Source organism: Nyctereutes procyonoides, unplaced genomic scaffold, assembly GCF_905146905.1.
Source record: "Nyctereutes procyonoides isolate TBG_1078 unplaced genomic scaffold, NYPRO_anot_genome, whole genome shotgun sequence".
In the NCBI taxonomy this organism is placed as follows: Eukaryota; Metazoa; Chordata; class Mammalia; order Carnivora; family Canidae; genus Nyctereutes; species Nyctereutes procyonoides.
In genome coordinates, this window is record NW_026575030.1 from 22,885,288 (window position 1) to 22,898,552 (window position 13,265).

Sequence of the window (13,265 nt, forward strand, 5' to 3'; positions counted from 1 at the left end):
CCCCACCGCCCACCCCCAATTTTATGAAGTGCAAACCAGGACCCTGGGGCCCGACAAGGGAAGAAACTGACAGTTGCTTCCTATATGGTGAGTGGACACATTCCTGTTCTGAGGCCAGAATCTTCAGTAATGAGATTTTTTTTTTTCTCCCCCTGGAAATGAAAGCTCACATCCTGGAATGATAAAGTCCCAGGAACATATAGCATTAAGGAAACCACTGAAGTTCATAGCATGCACTTCTGTCTTCTTGCAGGACTTTATGTGACCTGAATAAAGGGCCTCCTGTGGCAGGGGCTCTGGGAAGAAAAGACGAGAGTCCTTTTTAGTTTCCCATATTTATCTTTTCCATGAACCCTAAAATGCACCGAAATGCACCTAATTGCAGCGTCAGGTTGAGGTCACACACTTGCTTTCTGATGAGTATCTGCAGTGGGAAATGGAATCATTATTTCTGGAGATGTCTAAAAGGAGCCAGGAGCCTCATGTTGTCTGGGTGAGGCCTGTTATGCCTGCGGCTGGGCTGTGGGCCAGATGACCCTTTAAGATTCTTTCCAGGCTCAGAATTCTGTGAAGTCCAGGATGTGAACGTCGGGACTGTTTCTTTAAACAAAATGCACAGAAATATGTCCCTTTCCCTCCTGCATTCTGAATGCCTCCAGAATCTCTCCCCACGGTCCTTTGAGCCCCAGCCTTGCTCCTGCACCCCAAGGAGACTACTGCCTCTCCTTCATCTCCCTCCCTAGCCCCTGCTTCCTTCTCCACCTGCAAGTGTCTGTCCCGCTGGCTAGAGAGGGGGCCTGACACGTCGTCAGCCCCCTGTGGATCTGAGTGAGCATGGGGACATGACAGCAGCAGCCCCACTGAGGACAGGGATCATATCCCCACCCCTGGGAGCCCCCTGGCCTGACCCCTTCCTCTGCTTTCCTCCACAGAGCAGCCCATCCAGTACGCTCACTCCTCCTGCGAGGCTGGCATGGCCGAGCTCCACATCCAGGATGCCCTGCCGGAAGATGACGGCATTTACACCTGTCTGGCCAAGAACACCTTGGGCCAGGTGTCCTGCAGCGCCCGGGTCACCGTCCATGGTAGGAGCCTCTGGGCACCTCTTTAGAAGCACCTTTGCTGGTGCCAGACATCTGCTCTGGAGAAAGAGCACTGCATCTGAAGGCAGGCAGGTGGAGGAAATGGCCTCTAGAGGTCCACAGTGAATATGCAAAGGCCAGTTCCCCACCGCCTCACTCCATCAGGGCAGAGGGAAGATGCAGGGGTGAGAGACAAGGGTTCCCTTGGCTCAAGAAGCTCCCAGTGTGGTAGGAAGAAGACCTCGCACACTGAAAGATGCTCTGGGAGGAGTACCCCCATACCCCCGAGGACTTAGGGGGTCTCACAAATGCCACCTCCTGTGCTAGGGGCCACTGGCCAACAGAGTGCTGGCACTGAGGCTTTTTTTTTTTTTTTTTTTTTTTTTTGGCACTGAGGCTTTGAGAGGGTCTCAGGTTGTTCCCCTTTTTCTTCTGACCCTGCACCTCCCCACCAGCCGAGGCTTGTTTTCATACATCAGCAGCCTGGTGTCCAGTAATCTGATTATCATGCTCATCCATTGATCTGCGCCAAGCCCTTGGCCCCAGGGAGTTCCAGGGGAGCCACGGCACTCAAGACAGGGCTGTCTGGGCTGTGGTCTCGGTGGGCATGGTGACAATACTCAGGGAATGGTTCCTGGGGCCGAGGTGTTCAGGTAAGCCGGCCTCCCCATCCTCACCCCAGGGCCTGGGCCCCAGCTCCTGTGTGTGTCTGGGGCCCGGGTGCTCAGACCGGGTGTGCTGTGCTCTGTTTTCCCAGCAAGAGACCATGTCTCTTCTCTCTGTTGTCCCTCAGGGTTCAGGGCCCGTGGGGAGAGTCTCCCTACCACGTGAGCAGCCTTCTGGGAGGCCGCAGGACATGGTTTCACTGAAAAAGGCAAGGGGAAAATCATGTGCTGGTTACTGCATTAAATAGTTTCTCATTTAGACCTCAGCAGCCCTGGGGAGGGCCGTGCTATCCCTAGCTTTTACACAGAAGGGTCTGGAAGTCTCAGAAAGCTTCTGTACCTTGCCTAAGCACACAAGCTGGTAGGTCAGATTGGTCTTTCAGACCCAGATCCCGATGACTCCGAGCCTTTCCCGGAGTGTGCAGCCTCTGGCCCAGAGGGAGAGCCTGGGCCCTGTCGGCCAGCAGTGTCACCCCTTAAGGATTAGGGGCTTGCTGGCTCTATGAGGCTGTCTGCCAAGAAGGGGCACACTCCCTGGCCTCCCCAGTTTCTCTGAAGTCCCCCGGCATGGAGTCCTCACCTGGGAACTGGCTTCTGCTTCCTTCCAAGAAGGTCATTCACACCCAGGTGGGAGCCTGACTCTGGCCCCTCGGGAATTTGTCAGCTGGAATTCTGGTTTCATGGCTCATTGAGAGGCTCGGGAAACTGCTGTCATGAGACAAGAACAGATCTGAGCTTCATGTTTTTGGGCCCGGGGAGTGGCCCTCATCTCCCTGGACATCCACGTGGCCTACTGCACAGGCAAGAAGGCCAGATGACGTGCGATGGGTCTGTTGCCCAAGACTCTCCCTGCTAGCTTCAGCCTAGTGGCCCCACTAATCCAGTGCCTGCCCCCACTTGCCTGGGTTTACATTGGATTAAAGACACTCAGCTGAGCTAATAGTCGCTCTGGAGGCAAGGGTCCCCAGATGAAGGATCAAGGAGTCTTTGGGGCCGTCCTCCTGGTCCCCAGGTCTGTGTGGGGAGTGGGGCCTGGGGGCCTGCCCATCCAAGCATGTTTTAAAGCAGAAACAGGTTCCCAGCAAGAACGCTGCTGCAGCCTTTTGGGTTTGCCCTGAGAACAGCCCTGCATGAGTGAGAACTCCCTCCTGGTGTGGGGATTTGCTGGCCTGTGAAGGCCAAACAGAGGCTCAGATACCATAAATGGTGAAGTAGGCTGAGAGGCTCGGCCACGCGCTCGGGGCACAGGGCTGGGCTGTCTGCACAGGAGTGAGGCAGGCTGAGCCTGGCACGGCGACACCCTGGCTCCCTGCCCCAGGGCGCTTGGGCAGCTCATGTCCACGTCCCGCACCATTCTCAGCTGTGGAGTTTTTCTGACTTTATTGGCAGCTCCTGGGGCTCTAGGTCTCTGGGGGCAGCTGAGGGGTAGCAGGGACTGCAGGAGAGGCATTTGTGCCTCCTGTGCCCCGCGTGGTTCTGCCCAAGCCCGGCCTTTCTGTTAACCCTCAGCATGGCCCCGGCCGCAGTCCCATCTGGGCTGTGGAGTGGACTGGCCGGGGGTGAACCCCGCTGCACCACCAGCTGCCCTGGCAACCGGGGTGCCCTTTGACCCTCCAGGCCGCACATTCTTCTTCTGGGCCGTGGGGACACTGATAGTCACGGTCCCTGGTACTGAGGATTGAGTTAACAAACACAGCGGACATCCTCAGCGTGCGCTGCTACGATGATTGTCCAAAAGACCCCACCACCCCCCACCTTTAAGCAAGGTAAAATTATCCAAAATGCCAACTCTAAGCGGTTTTACCGAAGGACCAACTTTGCCACGGTGGCTGGGCGGTTGTCTGTCCCTCCGTGTGCCCGTTCGGTGGTTGTTAGTAAGGGGAGAAAACCCCAGAACGTGAGATGGAGGGAGGTGCCTGGCAGACAGGAGAGCCCGAGAGCGCCCCTTCTAGAGGCCCTGGCCACCCTGGGGTCAGACCCTGGGGTCTGGGTGCGCAGGTGGGTGCAGGTGGGTGCCCGGGAGGGGCGGTTCCCAGGACAGCTGCACGGGTGGGCTCAGCGGAGGAGCCTGGCAAACACGGGGCATGGGCTCTTTCTCGCTCCTTAGCCTCCCGCCAAGCTTTTGCCATCATCCAGAAATTGCTGGGCCAGCCCTCGGACGTGACTTCCACGGCCACTTGCACCAGCTCTCTCTGCCTCCTCTGCTCTGCAGCCCCTTCCTCCCAAATCTGCCTCTCTTCCCAGTAGATGTCCCTTCCTTTAGGAGGCCCTCCCTGCTAACCCCAGAGTGAGCTCTCTTACTGGCTGAACCGACCCTTACCGTTGCGCTGACTTGTCAGCAAATGCGCCCTGAGGCCCCCACTGTGTGCCCGCCCTGGTTCCCAGGAGGCTGCGGTGAGCAGGGCGGACAAGCTGGGCCTTCGTGGCGTGTGCGTTCTGATGGGGAGATGTGCAGTGATCAGCACCTCCTTTGATCAAAGACTGGCTGAGAAGGGTGGAAGGGATCCTTCTGGATGATGGGTGACGACACTGGGTGGGGAAGGCAGGCTGCAGGGAGAGGAACTGTTTTGAGCAGACACTTCCGTGGGCTGGAGAGGGTGCTCCAGGAAGGCCATCCAGCAAGTGCAAAAGCCCTAAAACTGAGAGCAAGCTCGGCCTATACCAGGGGCAGCGAGATAACCAGTGTGGCTGGAGCAAGGCGTGTGGTGGCCAGTGGTAGAGAATGAGTTCAGAGGGAGAGGCAGGGGCCCCTCGTGCGGGGCCTCTAGGGCTAAGGAGCACACACTTTATCCTAACTGTGAGATTATACTCTAATTGCTTATTTAATTGGCTTCCCTGCCAGACTGTAAGCTCCCTGCAGGCAGGGACTGTGCCTTATTCATTATTGCGTGTAGAACACACGTGAGCATGTGTTCAGTGAAGGTAGGAAAGCCCACGCAGGGATGTGACCTCCCCAGAAGTGCAGCAGGGCATCCCTCCACCTCCTGACTTACCTGGCGGGAGTGTGCAAGAAATCCAGCTAGCTTTCAAGAGTCCCTCAACAAATACCCCTTCTGTCCTCCCACTGCCCAGGGGGAAAAAGAAAATCCCCCATAGTTAACCACCAAGCAATGGAAATTCTTCCCCCACCAACCCCACCCAAGATGGAGACCAAAGGATGATCAATCCAAATTCCTGCAGAGCCCAGGAAGATCTGAGGGAGAGTAAATATTTCCGTGTATTTGGACTGAGTCATGGGGCGGGGGGAGACTTCCTCAGGCTAGAATATTTTAATTTATCTCCCCCTGGAGTGTCTTTGTCAAGGCTAAAATTCTTAAGTGACTGGATTTACTATCTTGCTAACTGTGCCCATTTTGACTTAGTGGGTGTTTATGTAACTGAAGGCTTACTGGGTCTCGTAAAAGCACCTAAGGACATAAAATGTTGGTAAATTTTTTTTTTTAAAAGAACTGGTTCATAGAGTAAAAAAAAAAAAAAATGAAAGAACCTTAATAAGCATATTTATAGAGTATTTGTTTTGATGAAGTACCTCTAATGGAAACACCAGGCGCCAGGGAAGTCAGCCGTGGCTGGACGTGCGAGCGTCGGGAGAGGCCCGGTCACTCTCAGGTTAGTGACAGGCGCTCGGTGGGGCAGCGAGGAGCCCTGACAACCTGCCACCGCCACCTCTCTCCCAAGTGATGCTCGGGGACTTTGGATGTTGTATAACCTGTCCAGTGGTATCAAGTACGGACTCTACCCTCGATAAGCTTCCAATTACTAAAAACAAACATTTCTAATGCTTATGTTAGCTGGAGAGAAATTGATTGAAGGAGGATCAACATCGGTTTTAATTTTTTTGTTTGTCTTTTTTTCTTTTTTTAAGATTTTTATTTATTTATTTATGAGAGAGAGAGAGAGAGAGAGAGAGAGAGAGAAAGAGGCAGAGACACAGGAGGAGGGAGAAGCAGGCTCCATGCCAGGAGCCCGACATGGGACTCGATCCCGGGACTCCAGGATTGCACCCTGGGCCAAAGGCAGGCGCTAAACCGCTGAGCCACCCAGGGATCCCCTGTTTGTCTTTTTTTTTTTTAATAAATTTATTTTTTATTGGAGTTCAATTTGCCAACATATAGCTTAACACCTAGTGCTTATCCCATCAAGTGTCCCCCTCAGTGCCCATCACCCAGTCATCCCCACCTCCCACCCACCTCCCCTTCCACCACCCCTAGTTCGTTTCCCAGAGTTAGGAGTCTCTCATGTTCTGTCTCCCTTTCTGATATTTCCCACTCATTTTTTCTCCTTTCCCCTTTATTCCCTTTCACTATTATTTATATTCCCCAAATGAATGAGACCCTATAATGTTTGTCCTTCTCCGATTGACTTATTTCACTCAGCATAATACCCTCCAGTTCCAACCACGTCAAAGCAAATGGTGGGTATTTGTCATTTCTAATGGCTGAGGAATATTCCATTGTGCACATAGAACACATCTTTATCTTTTAAGACCCTTAGTCCACCCACAACATCTGTCCAAAAGTCACTTAAATTCTAAGGCAAGCAAATAAATGTTAAATTATTCTGTAACCAATATTCTAGTTTTGTATAGTTTGGATACAACAGGAATGGGATCGTGCACCATGTGGGTCCTTCATGTCACAGAAAGACTTCTGAGTGTATATGTTTGTACGTAGGCATCCGTATCATAGAACTGGAGCCTCATTTTACCAATTGGACAACTGGAGATGTAGAACTGTCTACTTCTCCAGCCTGCTACTTGCCATATCTGGCATTTACTTGCTCGGAGTCCTTGGTCAAGAGTGCCATCCAGAATTACAGCCTTGTGTCCCTAAGAGCAAAATGTGATCTGTGCTATGGTCATGTGGTGGAGAGCGTGGGATCCAGGCACTCACCAAGAGGGGGCACTGGATGGTTTGAATGCTCTACCTTCACCTAGAGAGTTTGATTGTAACTTCTGAGTCAAGTCAGAAGGCGGTGGTTGCAATGATTCCTGCTTCCCATCCAGCAACCCTGCCATTACTGGCCAGAGATCTTTTGGGGAATGTCATATGCCATTGTCTCCTTTCATTCTCCTCCTTGTACGCTTCTAGTCCCATTTGCTTCTTAGGTTCTAGAGAAGCCAGTGGGGGGAAGAAAAGCCAACAGAGCAAGGCTCTTTTTGCTGAAGTTTTGCTGAATCACCAAGTAGGTTTATTTGGTGAGGAGACAGACTTCTGTTGGAAGAGAAGTCAAATACCTCCCTGGGGATTTACACCTTGCATAAAAGCCCCACAAATAGGAAGGGGCTGGGTGAAGGTAGAGCTTCCTTTGACAAGTCCTCTAGAGTCAACAGTCATGGCATTTAGGGAAAGGAGGGAGGACTGTGCTTCCAGAGCACAGAGCAGTGACCCGTCCTGGAACGTGCTGGATTTTGAGCACCAAATAAAGAAAGGAGGGAGGACTGTGCTTCCAGAGCTCCTTCAGTTGGTGATTTACTGAATTCCCATATTATAACAGGGTTTGGAATGAATCAGATTTGCTGTTGGGATGGTATTTTGTGTTGTAATGACTAAGCAAAATAGCTCAGCGGTTCTTTCCTCTCCAATTATGCATCTGCAAGAGGTCTGTGTGTCTGTGCATGGGAGGCATTAGGAGATGGGGTGTTAGGAAGGAGGGGAGAGCCATTGCACAATCCATTTTCATTTGGTAACCACCTGTGAATCTAGGGATGCAGGCAAGCTGCTCATGGACAGGGCCTGAGGCTCTGAGAGTGGGACTTAGTAAATGGCCATGATAGCAATAGGCGGGGGCCCTTCTGTCGGGGAGAGTCCTGGGGGGGGGCTCCTTAGATGGTAGAGTGTTTCCCACCAACACCCTGTCTCTGTTTATATGTCTGTGTCATCTGTTCAAGCACTTTCCCACTTTTTTTTTTTTTTTTTTAATCTGAAATAAGTTTGGAATGAGCTGGGAGCCTGCAGAGGGCCCTTTTCAAGGCAAACTACTCAAAAGCGTAAACATGTGTATTTAATGCAAGTTCGGCTCCGTAAACACCAGCCTTCAGGGAGCATCAGGTTGGCTCATAAAAGGAGACGGGTGGAGAAAATGCTCCTAGGGAGAAACTAGAATTGTTTTTCCCGCTAAACCCTTGGAAGGGAAGGACCCAAAGGGAAGAACAAGAGGATCATTGTAGTGTTGAAGGAGGACTTAGATCACAGCCACCATGGGGCTGCAGACGCTTCTTAATTTCAATTAAGGTGTCATTCGTGTCCCCAGGTTTGAGGAGCAGCCTGGGCCTATGCAGGTTACTGTATACGAATTAATGAGAACAGTAACAAAGTGCACCTGTTGTGTGGGTATTTAACTCTTTCTCTGGATAAGAGCTTTCCAAAAATATAATAGTGGTTTTAATGTGGAACGTCGTTTTGATAGAAAAACACTAAGTGGTCAGGAAAGCTGGCTCATCTTATTTATTAATTCCCGTAACAAGGCCACTTGCTACTTGTGAATTAGCTCCACTTCACAGGTGGAGAAATCCCTCGCTCCGAGGTAAGGCGGCCGCCCACCACACCCTGTCCAGTCGCCAGGCCTGCAGCTGCCGTGGCCTGCACACCTCCCTGCTCTGGGGCTCGGGGACCCTGACGGGTTCTCCATGTGCTCCTTCTGCTCCACCAGAGCAAGAAGTTAATGTGGAAGGTCACAACAGGAGTCTTCAAAAACAGTTCCCGATGAGTCAAAACAGCAAAAGTGGCCAAGGAAGAAAACGCTGGAGGGTCAGTAGGGTCTTTCTCTTTCCCCCCATCCATCCCCTCTCTGCCCATCCTCTCTCCCGCTCCGCTCCCTTCTCAGTCCTGTCCCAGCTCTAATGCATATGGCATCATTTGTGTCATCGACAGACTGCCTCTAAGTTCTTTTTTTTTTTTTTTTTTTGCCTCTAAGTATTCTTGATCTCAGTTCTTGTCTTTCCACGGAGGACAGGCTTGATCTATTCCTTTTCTCTCGAAATGGAATAGAGCGCCCAGTAGCTAGCTACTCAGATAAATGACAGAGTGAGTCTGTGAGTGACCACGGAGTCACTGGCCGGGTGACCAGGTACCAGCACCACAGGTGAGTTCACGTTCAGTCTTTAATTCGAGGCCAGTGCATCCAGGCCCTTCCTGGATTCCAGAGGGCAGGCCCTTCCTGGGTTTGGTCTCAGCAGAGCAGCAGGAAGCACGCCAGTGGAGAAAACCTGGAATCTGTTTAATCTGGTTCCTTCTGAGCTGGGAAGCATCTCTGGGTCCCCTCCCATGCCATCTCCGTCTGTGTGCCCTGGCCAGTGCTCGCCCTCCCCAGATGAAGAAGGCTCAGGTTCCCTGCGCTCCTGGGGGCCTCTCGCCTGAGACCTTAGGCCCCCTCCACCAGCTTCAGACTGAGACTGTGCCAGGAGACCCTCTCTAGGATCACTGGGGAGCCTGGGCATAGGTGCAAACGATGACAGAGACCTCCCCGTGGAATCTAGGTGACTGGCCTTTGTTCTCAGGATGGCGGGGGAGAGCGTCCAGACCAGGCCCCTGGTGGCTGCATCAGCCCCAGGATCTTGGCACGGGCCAGCTCCCTTCTCTGAGCTTCAGCTCTCTCCAACATTAGTGGGGACACAATCTGCCCCACCTCTGGGGATGTCGAGGATAACGCTGAACAGGCTGCGAACATCCTTCAGAATCCCGAAGTGCTGGACTCTGCAAGGTGGTGTTGTGACGATGTCTTCTCAGCTTCCAGATCTGTCTGGTTCAGTGGGAATGGAGGACTGTTCTCATTGTCGTTATGGTCACATGGAGTGTGCCCAACCAAAAAAAAAAAAAAAAGTCAACTGGTTTAGGAAAGGCAAAAAAAGAAAAAAAAATCCATGTATTTTAATACTTTTTATGTGCCAGAGACTGTTCTAGCTGCTTTACATATGTTGCTGCTTTTAATCATCTAAAAACCCTGCAGTATTCATCATGCGTTGTACTGATGATGTGTCTGTTACTCTTATCAACACTGTATCATCAAGAATTGGTGATAACTGTGGGTTGGGGAGCTTGCTTCAGATCCCACAGCCAGATCTCTGAGTTCAGAGCACCAGTCTCCATCTTGTCTTCTGATTTCATCTAAGCCTGCACAAGAGTGAGCATCAACTGATGCCATAGTGCGTAAGTGACAGGTGACACAGAGTAATGTGTTCGGCTTTGAAATTAAATGAAGTACACACATCTTGCCCTTTTTACCTGCCTTGGCCTTGCTCTGCCTTAGCTTTTCTCTCCTAGCTAGAGCCTAGGATGTGGGTCAGCAGATAAGACATCTGTCCTTGTGGAGAGTTTGCCCCTGGAGACGCCTGGTTCCCGTGGAAGAGACGGCCTCCAGACCATCCTGGCTTTACTGTCACAAGGCCTGGGTATGAGCTCTAGGTCTGCCTGCGCCTGGCCCTGTGAGCTTGCACAGGCCACTCACCCGAGCACGCCCTGGCCTCTCCGTCAGGAGCCTGGAGTCGTGGGATTGGGACTGCGGCGTCAGGATTCTAGTTAGGGCTGCTGTTCTCAGGCCTCTTACGGAAAACTACCTGCCCCCAAACTGAGATCCTTACTGGCTCTGTAATAATCCTGGTGCCGAGTGTGTGTAGGGAGGGTTGGTCAGTGTCTCACCCCGTGAAGGATTTGCGGTGGTTGAGCGCTAGGGATGACTCAGCCATTCACTAGCCTGGATTCAGTCACGCTGGTCCCATGTGACCACCGGCTGTAGGTCTGAGGCCAAGTTCATTCTGCACGCTTACTCCCAGTCACTTCCCTTTGCCCTCCTTGCAGGCTGAGGCCTGGGGAAGACAGAGCAGGTCTGGGGCAGCGGTGCCATGAGACGCAGTGTCTCCCAGGCTGGGCGCCCACTCATCTGTCTCCCAGACGGGGTGCAGCCAGGTTGTTCTCAAATCATTTTACCTGTATCTCAGGAGAGTTTGAAGCAATACATTTGTATTCCTAACAACATTTGCCACGGGTCATATAAAAAAAACAAAAAACAAAAAAACAAAAAAACCCAAGTCTGCGATCCTTGGGTGAGGGCCCCATCTCAGTTCCCTTGGAGCTGAAAACCCCAAAATTATGAAGCCCAGGTGGGTAGGTGGGAATCAGTGCCTGTGTCAGCTTCACACCGCAGATCTCGTTGGTGCCGAGGGGTCCTACCGAGTATGTTCACACGTTAGCTCTTTGAAACCCCCGGAGTCCTGAGATTATACTGTTAGGACCCTAAACGCAGATGAGGCAGTTGAGCTTCGGGGAGCATCAGTGACCTGGAGGCCCAGCCCCCGCCCTGCATTTCCTGTGGCCGGCGGAGGACCGGGAGCTGCTGCGTGCGAGGGGGCGCCCAGGCGGCAGATAGGCCTTTCGTCCCCACGGGCTGCGCCCCATAGGGTGCGGGCCAGGAAACCTGGGGGGGGGGGCGAACACCTGAGAGAGGGGAGGGGCCACGGAGGGGCCGCCAGGGGCTCGAAGCGGTTTCTGATGTTCCCATAGCACATAGGAATGCCCGTCTACACGGACCTCTGAAACAGGGCACTGGCTGCGGCAACAGAGGAGCACGAATCGGGGGGAATCTAGACAGGCAAGAATATTTTGTTCTCAAGCCTCCGTCGGTGCAGGACAGGAAATTCCTCAACTCTCCGGAGGCAGCCTACTTTCCCGGCCACTGCAGTCCAGGCAGAGAAACGAGATCTCTGCACTTCCAGGACGCGGCCTCCCCGAGCCCACTCCTGGGGCCTCGGGTCAAGGGCAAACCTGCCTGGCTGCCCCTCTCACAAAGGCAGCAGTGCTGGGGGCTGGGGCGGAGGAAGCAGTTGGGGCTGATCCTCTGGTCCCAGACAGTAGGGCTCCCCTGCCTCGACCTCCCTTGTGCCCCAGGTCCGTGCCCTTCACAATGCACCTGCCTTGGAGGAGGGTTCCCTCCAGCATCCTGAGCTTTTTCAGCCCCTCCCATCCTCATTCCCAGAGGCTGCCCTGGGAGAGCTCTGCGGTGGGCCCTATTTTTTTTTTTTTTTTTTTTTTTTAGTACCAAAAGATAGAAATTCAGCGGCAAATTTGGAGTTGGATCTTACTCTGGTATATAAAGCACCATGGAGATGTATCCCCATAGCTCTAGGCCTTCTGCAAATCTGGTATATATGGCCTTTGCTAATAACCCAAGATACTAGAGTCCCTTTCCCCAAACTTAAACTTAGAGTTTAAGTTACAGATATCATAGCCCTCTCCCTCCCTACCCCTGCTTCTGCCAAAACACAAAATGAAAAGGCTATAGAATGAAGAAGGCCAAAGCCGCCTGGCTCACAGGGTAAAGGGCAGGATCAGAGACAGGGCAGCCACGAGCTCCTCCTGCACCAGGGCTGTCCTGCGTGGGACGCTGACACTGGCTCAGCCACTTTGCTGCCCTTTCCCGTCCAGCTCACAGGAGGCAGGTCAGAGCCCAGCTTGGGGAGCAGCCCAAGAATATCAGCCTGTTTGTGACCCCATCTCCCTGGAGAACTGAAACGGGGGTGAGGGGGCCAGCCCTGAATCCAGAGAGTTGTTCTAGTTTTGTCTTTTTTTTTTTTTTTTTTTTTTTTTTTTTTTAAATATTTTTTTTAATTTTTATTTATTTATGATAGGCACACAGTGAGAGAGAGAGAGGCAGAGACACAGGCAGAGGGAGAAGCAGGCTCCATGCACCGGGAGCCCGACGTGGGATTCGATCCCGGGTTTCCAGGATCGCGCCCTGGGCCAAAGGCAGGCGCCAAACCACTGCGCCACCCAGGGATCCCTCTAGTTTTGTCTTTGACTAGCTGGTGTACTTCTTCCCTCCCTCAGACTTTCTTTCCCCAGTTTTTTTTTTAAAGATAATATTGATGTACATGTATTCATGGTGTTTAATTTGAAAACTTCGCCCAATTTTAAGAAATGAACATCTCCATCAACTCCAAATGCTTCCTTATGTCCCTTCACAATCCTTCCCTGTAAGCCCCAGGCAACCATGGATCTGCTTGCTATCCCTCTATTTTGCCTTTTCTGAAATTTTATATAAATGGAATCATCCAGTATGTACTCTTTCTTTGGCTTCTTTTATTCAGTGCCATTTTTGTGAGGTTTGTCTGTTGTTGTGTCTCGTTAGTCTGTTTCTTTTTATTGCTGAGCAGGATCCCATTGCATAAATATAGCACAGTCTTTTCATCCACTCACTTGTTGATGGCCATTTGGGTTGTTTCCAGTTTGGGATCGTTAGGAATAAGGCTGCTATGAATGTTTGCCTACAAGTCTTTGTCTGGTTATGTGCTTTCATTTCTCCTGTGTAAATACCCAGGGGTAGAATGACTCGTATGGTAAATGCATGTTTAACTTTTTAAGAGACTGCCAAGCTGTTTTCACAAGGGCCTGTAAGCAAGCATGGTGCGGCGGTGTGTGAGGGGTCCCGGCGCTCCGCATCTCGCCAACCCCAGGGCTTGGGACGGCTGGTCTCTTCCATTCGAGTCACTCTCATAAGTGTAGTGGCTTTGGCTTCCTTGAGGTGC

General features: G+C 52.0%; 1 protein-coding gene across 1 annotated transcript in view; it reads left to right on the forward strand.

The window, feature by feature from the left end:
* The window catches only part of MYLK (myosin light chain kinase), a 181,474-nt gene that overhangs the window by 73,993 nt on the left and 94,216 nt on the right, over positions 1–13,265 (forward strand). Inside the window, 1 exon segment of the mRNA XM_055316566.1 lies at positions 933–1,085. Coding sequence (XP_055172541.1) covers positions 933–1,085 — 153 coding nt within the window.